This window comes from Rhyacophila brunnea, unplaced genomic scaffold (assembly GCF_057557595.1).
Source record: "Rhyacophila brunnea isolate RB1 unplaced genomic scaffold, BYU_Rbru_1.0 scaffold_5, whole genome shotgun sequence".
NCBI lineage: Eukaryota > Metazoa > Arthropoda > Insecta > Trichoptera > Rhyacophilidae > Rhyacophila > Rhyacophila brunnea.
The window spans coordinates 41,524,788-41,539,500 of record NW_028233170.1 but is presented as its reverse complement, the minus strand read 5'-3'; the positions used below and the strand labels follow the sequence as shown (position 1 = coordinate 41,539,500).

General features: G+C 29.6%; 1 protein-coding gene across 1 annotated transcript in view; it reads right to left on the bottom strand.

Annotated features, from left to right (window-relative positions):
- LOC147066431 (kin of IRRE-like protein 1) overlaps window positions 1-14,713 on the bottom strand; it is a 272,466-nt gene that overhangs the window by 189,154 nt on the left and 68,599 nt on the right. Inside the window, exons 4-5 of the mRNA XM_085955539.1 lie at window positions 12,497-12,607; window positions 5,202-5,405 (exon numbers count right to left, since the gene is read on the bottom strand). Of these exons, the coding sequence (XP_085811665.1) occupies window positions 5,202-5,405; window positions 12,497-12,607 (315 nt within the window). The remainder of the gene's footprint in view (window positions 1-5,201; window positions 5,406-12,496; window positions 12,608-14,713) is intronic.

Genomic DNA, 14,713 nt, shown 5'->3' with positions numbered 1-14,713 from the left:
CTTAGGACTTTTTAATAACTACCTGTTAGTTAATTCCTTTACTCATTTTTATCATCATTTATTATTGTATAAGTTTGTGAGCAGAAAGACACTGTCTTTAGATAGATATATACCAAAAGTAAAAGTCCGATGACGCGAAGTAAAACCTGGATTTGTTATAACATAATATATTCCTAAAATATAGTGTACATTTCTCATAAATAAATATATTAAAATTACATTTTATCCCACAATGGCCAAATAGTTACCGCATCGGTTTATAATGTTGAGGGTCCCGGGTTTGAATCCCGAGTATGATAAATTTACATTATGTTTTTCAATGTATGTTTGGACCGGAGTATGAATCTAATAGGTTTAGCAAGTGACATCAGTGACATCCATTTCTCGTAAAATTAATCTTTTTGAGCATGAAATCAGTAGAATTCCTTTGGATAATTAATAGAGCTATGATAATTGAATTCAGACGCAATGGATGCGGGTTCAAGTCTCATTTGACGTCGTATTTTAGCTAGTACGTATATATTTAAAATGTTTTTTTTTTTTTTGTCAAATTAAATCACAGAAATCTATTTAACTTTGACGTTAACTTATTCAATTTGGTCACGGTTACGTAATAAACTGTGTTTAATTAGCTATAGTTAATATAACAGTATCTTTTAGTAAAACACAATAATTATAAATTATAAAGAGTATCATAGTCACAGTAAGAGTATAACTATCAATTAAAAAACGAACTGTTATAGAATTATTAAAATATTTTTTGTTTGTACTCGTATTTCAGTACGCTTACCATTATTTTTCATTGGCCATTTACCGAAGCACAAAAACATGCTGGATCCGTGAAAATAAAAACGGTCTACCAGTAAAAAAAATACATAAAGAATATGCATTTATGTTTATCCGTAATAAGTCGCAGGTGTAGTTGATAAAGGCAGAGGAAAATATTTTCTTTCGCTATAGAAACAAAGTGACAAGCTTCCGCGTACTTTTTTTTACACCGAACTGTTTAGTTCATGAAAAAGTTCAATAAAACCGACCTTGGATTGTAAATATTGCGAATCATAAAACATGACGCTACTTTGAAATAAAAACAACCAGCCCCGATTTGCTTTAAATAAAAATATTTTCGTTACGGATTTCGAAGTAAAAGAATTCGTGTTTGAAATTCAAACAGTGACAGAGAGTACTACTTACTTGTATTACTATGCATTGTAGCGTTTACATGTTATATTTATATCGTCATCAGCCGGTGTCAATTCACTTCCGGATGAATGCGACACTTAGCTCCTTCCACTCTTCTTAGTTTCTAGTCCTTTGCTACTTACTACACACATCCATGAAACTTTAAGAGTCCGTTTATCTAGCAGACTTTAACAGCTTTCGTGAGGTCATTAAGTGCCCCTTGGGTAACACTGTATGACGATATTTTGTCGAGCGGTATGTCCACTTTACGTTGCTCTTGTAGGTATTTTTATTCATTGGTATCTTTTCTAGTATTTTCACGTTATTCCTAACATGCACCTTTCCATAGAACACTGTGCTACTCGTCATTTATCGTTTTCTCTCGAGTTGAAAAATGAACTAAATTTATCCGAAAAACCAAATTAAATTAAATTCAATAAACAAATTATTAATTGAGTAATGGTGTTACAACCGAAATAGCTATCGACAAACCTTCTAAAAAACCTGTAGAATTTAATATTAATTATGTTTTTTTTTTTTCAATAAACAAAGTCTAGTTTCAATTTTTTTGGGTTAATGCTACACAGGTAAAAAAGTATGGTAACATATTGGTTGCAATTTCTTTCAACACAAAATGGATTTTTTTAAATTCAAATCCAGAAATTTGGAAGGCATATTTCATTTTATGGTAATTATTTTTTTTGACAAAAACTAATTTTAGTATTAAAAAACAAAAAAAAACTTCACAGAGCACAATTTTATATTAAAATAATGCATCATTTTTTGGTTTTTATTTATAATCAAGGGAAATCAATTAGGGAAAATTATAAATACTTATTTAGTTAAATTTATCAATCCTTCTGCAAATTTACTTTAGGTGGACTTGGTTCATTTAAGAACTTGGTTTCTTATATTATTACCCATATATTATTTTATTATTTTACACTATATTATATATTTTTAACTATAGTTTTTAGTTGTTTTGACATTTAATGAACAGTATGCTTAGCTCAGAATAGTATATCCTTATACAAATTTATTATAGATTAATTTCTATATCTTTACCGCCATACTGCATGTGCATAACCATTTATTTACAAATTAACACCAGTTCACATCTGCAAACAAGTATTGTTATCCAACTAAATATTGTTTGGACAGTTTTGTTCACATCATGTAAATTTGCAAGTTTTAATACAAATAATATTTCATAATACCACGCGTAACTATTATCAATGAAACAAATAACATGTTTCTTTAAAAGGCCACAATAAAATTACAACAAAAAAATGCAGAAAAAATAATTCATGTAACCTTTCAACAGTTTTTACACAATGTTTATTTATTTACTGGTAGATGTATCTATGTAAGCATATAACTCCAAAGCACATACGTGTTTTTGCAAAATTCTTCCAAGTCATGTTCAAGTTTAAAAATTTAATCTTTACACTAAACTGGTTAGGCTATAACCCACAGATGTCAGAGATATGGATACCGATCTTTGTAGGAAACCTAGGTAAAAATATAGGGAATTCAGGAAGCCAATTCTAGGCTGGAAGAGAAGTGGCACGAAAAAATGCTTATATTATGATTATTTTCTGAGTTTTTCAAAAACCGAAGAAAAAGCGTTGTACAAGAGGACTAAGAGCAAAACTTCTCATTATTTATTGTTTCTATCTGACTTAACCAATATTTATTTATATAGCTACAATTACATTTGCAATTAATCATTTACATTGAATAAATAGTTACATTTATAATAACTTTTGTCTAAGTTTTGTCAAGCGGCATGCGACAGTTTCTATCTCCAGAATAGAGAATATATTATTTTTAAAAACTTTACTGTCTAGAGTCTAGACTGAGGTCTTTGAAAACTGCTGCTATGCATTTTTGGTAAAACAATATATCAACTTTTCATTGCTGATGTTATATTTTTATATTTAGAGCTTTCATTCAAATTCTTCTCATATAATATAATCAAGCGCGTTGAGAAAAAATACAACATGCATATGAAATGTCAGGGTTAATAATAAAAATGTACTCTTTATGTGACTTTTAAGCTATTAACTAGGTTTATAATAATAGTCCATAAATTGTAAACTTAACGTAGGTATATTATAATATGATATGCATACGTTAAGTTTATGTATGAATTAAAGCACTGTACTATGTATTCGTGCTCAACTACATTTTATTTCAGTTTTTTTTTTGACACCACTATATAATTGAAATATTAATACCTACTCGAAAAAGCATATAAATAAAACCGTTTAATAAATTTATTTCTATGGCGGCAAGGTATAGAATACGACGTATAATTAATGTGTTGCGTATAAAAAAACTGTAGGCACCAACACAAAAAGTTAGTTGTTGTAGATAATAAATATAACATACTACCATAAATCGTCAGGTATTCGAACTTCGAACTTGATCATATCAGTATAAAAAGTATTAAATTATGTCAATTAGCATGTGGTGCTTACTCAGCCGACAATTTATACAGGTGGATCTATACCTACTGGAGAAACACTGATTGAGCCACAATTCATGATACAAGAGTGTCTATTATACACTTTGGTATGTGGCAAAAAAAAATTATGTACCTACTCAGTAGTTTGACGATTGATTTAATTCAGACATATTATTATGAATGATACATGGAGTATAGGCCCAGTTAGTTAATTGGCCAAATGGGAGATATCCTAGGAAGTTTTTCACTTTAGTTTCTCGCGTTATTATATACGTCATATTCATAGCACCAGATTTCTTCAAAACCGTAACCATATTATTTTTACTACACAAATAATTTTTTTTTGTTACTTATTCATAAATGGTACATAAATAGTGCCGGGTTGATTTGTGATTATAATTGAACAGGAATAAAAAAAGTGTGTAATGTAGAGTTTTATAAAAAGAACGGATGTGATGGTAATGACGCGTTATATAATTATTATAACCTTACTATTATTATATATTTTTTGTTAAAAATTCAATGCTATAAAATTATTTCAAATAAATAAATGAAGTTAGTTTATTTGTTGCTGCGATCAACTTTTTTCCATAAAAAATAGTTGTGGCATACTTACTAAATTAAAAAAAAATATTTGCAAAAATACGCACATTAAATATGATAATACCTACACACAATTAGAAAATTATTAAATACATATGTATGGTAAAAGTAGTAAGATCTTAAGTGAAATGAAAAAAAATCTTTGCATTCATTAGTATCTTCTACACAGTATTCAAAAGACGATATATCAATCTAAATGGATATTTTAGTATGCGATATGTAGGGTAACCGGACAAAATAGAACAACCAGAGGAAAAATGAAACATTAATTTTTGTGGAATCTATTTAGGTTAGGTTAGGTCATTATTTCGTTGAAACTAGTCACCCAATCATTTTGAACATATTATATTGATGAGATATCCTAAGCTTGCCGGCAACACCGAGTTAAGTACTGTTTATTTGAGGCTTTCTAGCGATTAGGAATGCAGAAATTAGGTATATATTTTGATTTATTAAGGCGTATTTAAAATCAACATAATAGAGATAGGACAATTTCAATATTAAATTAATATTTTTCCTGAAAGGTCATAGTTATATTAATCATTGTTCTGTTTTGTCATGGAACCGTTCTTAATTTGAATTCAAAACAGTAAGTGAAAAATGTTTGTTATCAATTTACTTAATAACAGTTTCCTGTTATATTAATAATATAGTATACACAATGCACATACTACCTATCTAACTAACTATGTACATAGCATTAAATTTATATATTATTTTCGAGTAGATAGTGCTAAAGATTTAGTTAGCAAGGATTGATGTTTCGTGTTTATAATATTTTTATATACCATAAATAAATGCAATGTTTCATTACAAAATACAGTCACAATCGAACGAAAACTGGTTTACATTCAACTCGTTGGCCTTATACCTATATAATATTTAATTAAATATAAAAAGCATTCATTAGGAATATAATTAAATATGTATTGTTAAAAATACTTACAATTTAAATTTAGGACGTAAGAAGCCTCTCGGGGTTCAACTAAGATACTATTGACTGCTTGGCAGGTAAATATAGAGCCAAGGTCCTGGCGTCCAATTGCTGGCCAGGATAGTCTATTTTCTATCACATCACCAGTGTTGTGTTCATATTCTTCGTCGACTAATACTCCATTCACCAACCATCTGACTGTTGGCTCTGGGCGACCTAGAAAAGATAGAAATAAAACCATTTGCTTATCATTCGTGAATATTATCATAATAAAATCTCCCTTTGACCAGTTTTGTTCATATATCATATTATCTTATTTGCTCTTTCAACAATAGTTTTTTTGTGTACAATATATTAGTAAACTAGTAAATATACTGTAGATTTAAATATTTAGGCATGCTAAGTCAAGTTATCCTACAACATTGCAAAAATGGATAACAATTATCTCCATCAAGCATGTTCAATTTATGAGATAAGATCAAAATCAAAACAATTAAAAATTGGTAAACTGGCAATGTAGTCAATGTATCAATAGAAATTAGTTTAAACCAAGACCTGAACAAAAACGAATCATAAGTGCGAGTGAGTAAGCATTGGGCATGCTTATATTAACTCCGTACTATGCGTTAGATTAAGATAGAATTTCTACTGCTGAATTAAATATTTTTTTCAAAACGTCGCCGGTTAAAATGGACTAGACTGATTACATTCATTTAAAAACTGCGAGCACGTGTTGCTGAAATGTTTTTGTATTAAATATAAAGTTAGTGGTAATTATTTTTAAATTTTGTAGCCATAATAGAAGCAACATCATGGTATAACGTTTCATAGTTAAGTTGATATTAATAAAATCGAAGTTCTATGTGCGTTGTACGCAAGAAATACGGCTTTATTTTGACAAAAAATAGGCGCTCTCTATATTATAATTACTTTGAGGTTCAAACCCATTGGTATTATAAAAATAAACTCAATAAATAGTGAAGAAAATTGAATGGGAATAGTCAAACATCCAAGAAGTTCATACAATTTTTCTTCTAACATATCCGTACGATGGATTTGCCTATTTATTTTTTCTACCCAGCATAGATATTAGTAAATAAATTGATGTGGTGTTTCTTAACAAAAATTTCACGAATTTATATAAATATTTAATCATAAAATATTGAGAAAATGGAATAGTCGTAATCGCTGAGAACGTTGAAACATATAATCGTGGTTATTTTTATCACAGTCTCTTCATTTTTACTCGGTAATATGCTAGTTAATGCAATTGATATTCTAAGACTTGTATCATTTTCAATATATTATAATATATTCTCCGTACATGCTTCCCACGTTTTGGCTATTGATATGGTCGGATCACTTACTGGCTTACAAGATGTTTCCAATGTATCCAGGACTCGCCAATTAGACAGATAGTCAAATGTAATATAATACGTATATCAGAATGTGAATAATCGATATTATGTCAGTGACATAACCGGTTACGGTACTTCTGTAAAATAAAATATTTCCCTAAAATTTACAATGTTTCTTAGCAAGTGAGAAGGTGTTTTCTACTTAAAGCTTGACTATAGATTCATAATCAGGATAGGTAATCATACCACAACATTCTGAATAGTGTAAACTGTCAACTAAAGGAAAAAATAAAAGTACCTACGTTAATGATATCAAATGAACAGCTGATTGAAATACTTCTTATATCTATCTGCCCGATGACTGACAAAAGGTAGTAAAAAAGATACTGGTTATCCAGTGTTCTGTAATGTTCACGACCGTCAGTATTTAATCACGAAAACAATGAATTAAAACCATTAAGGCTATACCTCAGTTGAGGCATGGTCTAAAAAGATCGTGGCTAGGTGATGCGTGGATTGCGGGTCGCGGGTGCAAATGACGCATGCCGAACGAAATATAATTTATCATATAAATCCAACACGCGTCCAATTAATGTTCTATTAGTAACAATAATAATATATCCATTGACATGTTTTCTTTTTCAAGTAAATGGGTAACATTTTTAGTCATCTTTACAGGATTTAAGAATTAATACCCCCGTCGCCATCACGATACAAATTGACGAATTCACACCTCGACGTTCGGTTTCCGATTGCCATCGAGTCCAAAATTTCGTCGCGCCTATAGTTGAAAATTATTTGCTTTTTCACTGAAGAATCATCTTAATATTACCATAGCATCCAGCATTAAATGAGTGACACACTTTAATATGTATGTTTTATTGTCAAAACAAAACAACAGAGCGATAACAATCGTCAGCATTTACTCAATCATTACAAGATTAGTAGGGTCTGTTATGATTTGTTAATTGCGAAAATATCTCTTGTAATATTATATTTACTGCATTTGTATAAATTGGAAGGACAATCTATGAATCCTCACTCAATCATCGAGTCCATCACGCGACGCACTATTATACACTACTATTATATTACGTACTCAGTCGTCATTCCAATCGAATCAAGTCTCTCAGTTCATTATGACGGTACTTCAGTGAAACAGCAAATAATTTTCAACTATAGGTGCGACGAAATTTCTAACTGGCTAGCAATCGGAGAGCAAAAATTGAGCTGTGAACACGTCAATTTGTTTTGTGATGGCGACGGAGGAATTAATTCTTAAATCGTGTTAAGATGATTAAAAAACGTTACCCATTTTCTTGAAAAAGAAAACATGTCAATGAATATATTATTATTATTAGTAATAGAACAAGAAACATAACATTAAATGGACGCATGTTGACTTTTTATGACAAATTATGTTTTGTTCTGCACGCGTCGTTTGCACAATCTTTGCATCGCGTAGTCACGATAGTTTTAGACCGTGCCCCAGCTGAAATATAACCTTAATATAATCAATCTCTTGATCACATCGATTTCACCAGTACATCATTACCTGCGATTATAATCTTACGCCGTCATCCTTATTATTGTTTTTATGTGACATTATTGTAACGACAAATAAACTCACTCCATCCACAACATACCAGATACTACAATCTTCTCTCCTCCACATCATCTACTGCACAAAGTGGTGACCCCGAAGTGATAACGACGAGAAACGACAACAAAAAGCAAAAGTTGTAAGAAATGCCAACTTAATGATTAATTATTTGAAATAAGAACATTCTGTTCCATGGTGAACGATGATAATGTGTAGATAAAAGTTAAATTCGATTCCTCCTTCATCCGAATGTTATTATTTATTAAACGTATTTGCAGGTTATAAATATCAGCACAAAGCTTCACATATACCGGATATAAAGACTCATCTGCCTGTTTGCATTTGACATATGTACGATGGGTGATATTTCGATTTCCGTTCTGGTTTTTTGCTTTTATATTCTTTTTATTCAGTAAATAGGTACCTGCCAAAGATTTACAAAACAAGTGCTTATTTCTACATTCATACTTCGAGAATGTATTAAAATAATATGTAACCATTACAGTGGGACATTTTTTAAAATTAAGATTGTTAATACTTTGTAATATGTGACTTTCTATAAGTTAACGAGAAAAAAGTAAAACAGATTAACATACAAACATAATAAAAAATACTCTACTACAATATTGAGAGATATCTAAATTATTCATTTTATTAAATTACAATTAAATTACAATAGATCTAAGTTTTGTACTCTTCCATTTGAAACGTTTTTTTTTGTTATCTTCGTCGTAAATAAATTCCCAACACGTTACATAGTTCCATTATTTCCCAGAAATGACAATTAATGCACTGATTGAATGTATTCATATCGAGTAAGTATCTAATTATCTAGTAGGAACAGGTTTTACAAATACTTAAAATATTAAAAATTTGTGTTTGATATTTTTGACTTGATCCTTTACTTAGTACTAAGTAATAATACCTACTTTTAATTAGTAGGTAAAACCTTTATAATAAGTCAATGGTCACAATAAAAAACATAACAAACAGATTGTGAATAAATATATTATAACCAATAGAAAAAATCTTTTTGAAAGAAGTATTGGAATATCTCTCGGATATCGCGCCCATGCACATATACCACTATGCTAAAGGAGTCATACTTAATTGCGACAAATTATTAATAATGGTTTTTAATACTCGCAGAAGCGCTTTCCAAATTAAGCTACTATTAGCGATCGGCTTTTGTATTTTCAATCAAAGTAGGTATTACTTTATTTAGTAACCGACGTCACGGATCACTCCTAGATATTTTGTTGTAACTTACTTCAACTTGTTAATTAATGTAAAAAACTCCTACCTTATCATAAATAATACAATCAATAGGCGCATAAATTGTTAAAACCCTAATAATAGATCATAATAATATAATATAATCAATATAATACTACATTCAAGAAGAGTAAAATCGTCAATACTGGGAAAATAATAGCAACGTATTAGGAATTTAATGGAGTCAACTAATGAGATAAGTATATCAATAATTATTATATCAGTCTTTAAAAAGTTATAATATGAGTTTAAAAAATATTCTTACGTGCTAAGTATTTTATTTTTTTATTTGGTGAGTGCACATAGTGCCTGAAGATGCCAAAAGACGAGACCCGAGTCGCAAAAAAATGATTCAAATATAATAGTATAAAACATACATATTTTGAAGAATTCTCTTCTGAGAAAATATTTATTATATTAAGTATATGTATTATAACCCATAAAAAAAACCTTTTTGAAAAAATTAAGACACCCCGCAGCAATCGAACGTGCATCTTGCGGGTATCGTGCCCAAGCATATAAACCACTATGCTAAAGGAGCTATACTTAATTGCGACAAACTTTAACTAATAGCTTTTAATATTCACTGAAGCGCTTTCCAAATTGAGCTATAAATACCCAAGAGATGCAGGTCTTACTTTTTTCAAAAATATTTTTTATATTGGTTATAATATATTTTCTCAGAAGTGTTTTCAAAATTATGTACAAATGTTTAATAATTACAATGTTACATTTTTAAATCTTGTGAATTATTCGTTGAATAAAAAACATAGTTGATTAAGAATAGTATAAAACTTAGTTCAAATTAGCTCAAATATGTACCCTCGGTCGATATTATTACTATTCAAATATATTTATCGATATATTGTAATAATTATATTAATTAAATATTATTATTTTCTCTGCCCGCTTAAGAGCTTTAGGTCATGACGACTCCGACAGGCATTCGACGAACAGTGGTTTCTGTTTATAAGTGCGTTAATAATGTACTGATCGTTGTTTATTCAACGCATACAGTTTGTTGGTGGAGCGACGCGTTGTCTAATTTTAGATTTCCTAGGGTGGAAAGCGTCGGAGTGATGATGTTATTTGCCATCAGAGAGTGAGTAAATATTTAACCGCTTTGTTTTCGCGGTCGTACAATTTGGGAGGAAATAATTTATTGTAAATTGAAGCCAAAGACACACCTTAATGTGTTTCGATATCCTGCATTATTTATTTTGTGTGAAACCAAACAGATGCTTGTAGGTATTAGCACAGTATTTGTACGTATATCAACTAACTGAAGTAAATAAATGTAGTATATTATTATAATAATATTGTTAGTTAAATTAAGTTGTTTATTAATAAAAATAATCGGATGTTCAATCGTGTGGCTGTTAATAACAAAATTTAATTTTTGTAATCTGACTGCTTTCTTTTAATCTAGAAAACACACATTATTAATGTAATACTTCATCTAGGCATATTTGCATTGACTGAAACATTCAAAACTGAAAAGTTATTTATCAGTCAGTGCTCAAACTATTTTTGAAGCCAAATTGTTTATCACTCACACTCACTGACAGTTTTTCATTTTATAAAAATTCAATTAATAATGTTTTTAATAACATATTTAGCACATACTGAACTCATCAAACTAATTATTCTGAACTCGTTCCACGCATTTAGCATTCTTGGTAGAGTGATGAATGTCAACTTGAACCAATCATCGATAATTATTATGTTTGTTTCTTAATTTTTTTTCAATAAATCTAAGTACTAGAGTCTGTAATAGGCTTTATAGTTAGTTTTAATAGATAATTCAGGTGCTTAAATAAAAATTGAATATTGAGTATAATATTATTATTAATTGTTATTAAATAACTCAAAAAACTAAATTTGTATTTGTATTCCATATAGAATGACTAAGCTAACATAAATTCTATTATAAATAGTTAGCCATATGGGCAATAAATCAAAATTATATTAAAATCATAGCATGTAATTTTATCTAGATGCTGAAACGACCCCGTACCCAAGGCTTTAGAAACTGGTGCCCAACCAAATACACTACCTCCTAGCAGTTGATATATATTTAATTTATTTTTCATTGTATTATAAATACATATAAATTAATTACAGTTTGATCATGGGTTCTATAATTCCACTGCATTGACAAAATTGAATAATTTTAACGAAAAATCCTAAGAAAAAGTTAATTGGAATTGTCTTTGTCTAATAAAGGATAGAAATTAGTTGGCCGTAGTTATACCATTTTACCAATTCCATTTATTAATTATTCTATTATAATAAATCTTTTGTTAGGAGATGAAATAAGGAACAGGCAGGGTTGGTTGACTCCAAGGAATAACTCAGAATTTGGTGCGTGAATAAAATGCACCCTGGTTTTATTATCTCCTTCCAAATAAATATTGATTTAATTATTACAGATATGTTTACAGATTATAATTTAGATGCGTGAAATTACGATTATGCATTCAGATGGATTACGAAACTCGACCGGGCGAAGTGAAACGATAACCTTATGGCGAAATCTTGGATGACTGAATGACCATGTTGCTCTCTTCTACTGAGTGTTTTATAGTGATTCGATACAATAGAAAATGCTGCTATCAACTAGGTACTTGAATATTTTGATAATCATGCTTTATTGTGTAATGCATGATTCGTTTCGTAAAGTATAAACAATTTATTTTAATTCGAACAATTATGCAGTTTTTATTAATTGAGCAAGATTGATTTTGTACAAATAACTTTTGTGCATATCATAGGAAATTTAAATAGCATTATTTATTAATTTGCGATATTATTGATTTATTGAATTAGCTTTCTGTTGAATTTTGATTGACTCACATAAATCGCCTGTTTTGCAATTTTTACAATATTATGTTGCAAGATACATTGTAGTTATAAATTAATGGTTTCTTGCCAAGCCATGCTGGATGGTAGGGTATTGACCCTACACATCTATCAAAAGTTTTCAATCGATAGTAATAATTTTATTTAGATAAATAATGTATTTGAATTTTTTTTTCTGTATGCACTTAAAAGTTATAAACAATAATTACCTCCGAGTACCCTGCAGTTAAGGACTAAGTTGTCGCCTTCCATCATGGGGCCGATGGAAGTACCATTGAGCGGCCCTCTTGTGTCTACGACGGTAGGTTTTTCAGGAGGAACTGAAAAAAAATATCTTGTCAGAAAATCTAGTGATACAAGAAGATGTATTTATAATAGAAAATGTATTTATAACATCCCACCAAACACATTATTTAAATACGTTTGTATTATTGAGATGTTAAGTAAATTTGTGAACAATTTGAGTAGATTCAAAAACAAAATTCTGTCTTTATCTTTGGTCATAATTTTTTTTAATAGCCATTGAATATATGAGTACCTTGGTATCAAAGTTGGACAAACGCCACCTCCCACTAAATTCATGTTTTAATTGATTATGGTACTGCAAGTGATGATCTTTTCAAAAAATCTACCAAAAGTATCAAAAACGGTAGTTTTCATAGAGATTTTTGAGTTTAAAGTTGGTATGTTATATGAAAAACGGACACTTTTCACACATGTTTGTGAGTCTCCTGTAAAATTTTGTAAATGGCTTATGTCCCACTTTGATACCAAGGTACTCATATGTCAACCCCTAATTTATTACGCTATATATATAACACAACAATTACTTTAAATATGAAATTAATACGTATTAAACTGATTCATAGGTAAAATAGCTTATATTATTTAAAAAAAAAAAACGTAAACTCTCTTCGGGAGGTATTCTAGATCCGCATTAGATTATTAAAATATTATTACCAAGTAAGATATTGCCAAATAAAACTAATAATGATTATCAATTAAAATATTGCAATAAGTTAAGCAGACTCACATACCACATTATTTTGCGTAAATAATCCAATTATTTTTAACGTTTTTTACAAAAAATATTATATATTTATTGAAAACGATAAAAATAAAATTTTAAATATCACACAAGTAGTCATAACGTACGAGTATAACAAAATTGCAACTGTCAAAATATCCTAAGTGACAATCTAGAAGTTTAAGCCAGGCCAATAATTTGAAATAAGAATTTTATCGAAAATACATCATTTTGAAAAACGTTGCATTAAAAAAAGTTAGATTGAATGAAAATCAAAGTCATATTTTTCACTGTGTAGGTGAGTGCTTTTACCTTTTGAGCTGTTGATCCGACAATGACTAATGCAAATTAATTCTTATATTTAAATTATTGTTAGAGAAAATGCAACGAAGCTTGTGATTAAATCAAGATAATGATATTAATAAATAAATCTTTTATTCATAATATTATTATGTGTCTAAGGTTTTGGTTTACTTAGACGATCTTAATATTATTGAACAATATATACATGGTGTCCTCCTAATCATACAGATCTTCAGAAATAATATGCTTATTATAAATAATCATAAAAATTGGGTTGAATGCTAGGGGCGGCAGGTTATATGAAAGTTTGGTGAGGCAGGCTGGTAATCAATTTGCGGCAAAATTTCCACGTTCACATTATATTATATGGGTACGTTATAATGACCAAAGTAAATGCTTCGTGATGCCCTGCATTTTTTTTTATCGCGTTGCTATTTCTCGTAAGTTATCGGCTATTGCTGGCCTGCTTCATTCAGTTGTATGAGAAGCCGATTTCTTGCCCCTCTTTTTATTTAATATCTCTATGGTTTAATGGGACTCAAACTCATATCTTTCATTTTAATAATATAATAATTATTATTATATTTATTATGTTCAGTGTATGTAAAATTTGTCTCAGTTCTCAGTTCAATAATAAGGTTCAAAATAATCTTGTAAGATTTATAAAATGTCTCATTACGTCATTCAATATTTCACATACCCAATATATTATATTATTAAAAAAATATTAATTTACTACAAATATACGTCGTAAAATTGTACTACGTATCTAACCCTGTATACAGTGTTCAGATATTTATTTTGTTAACTATTGGGTAGTTTGATATCATAATACCAAACTCCTAAGGGAACCGACACCAAATGAAGCCACTATGATAACATTTTCCTGCAGTTTTGTAGTTCAGTATCAGTTTGCGAGGATATCACGTCATATCAGGGGTAAAGCGCATCATCGCTTTTGTTTCTCGCTCATGAGGATGCTTCATGTTTCAACCGTGTTTGCTCTGCAGAGGAAGTGAAGCGAGTAAACAGAATCGAAGTGTTTACCCTCCCGACTTAGTGCGCCATCTGAATACACACTACCATATCCCATCCA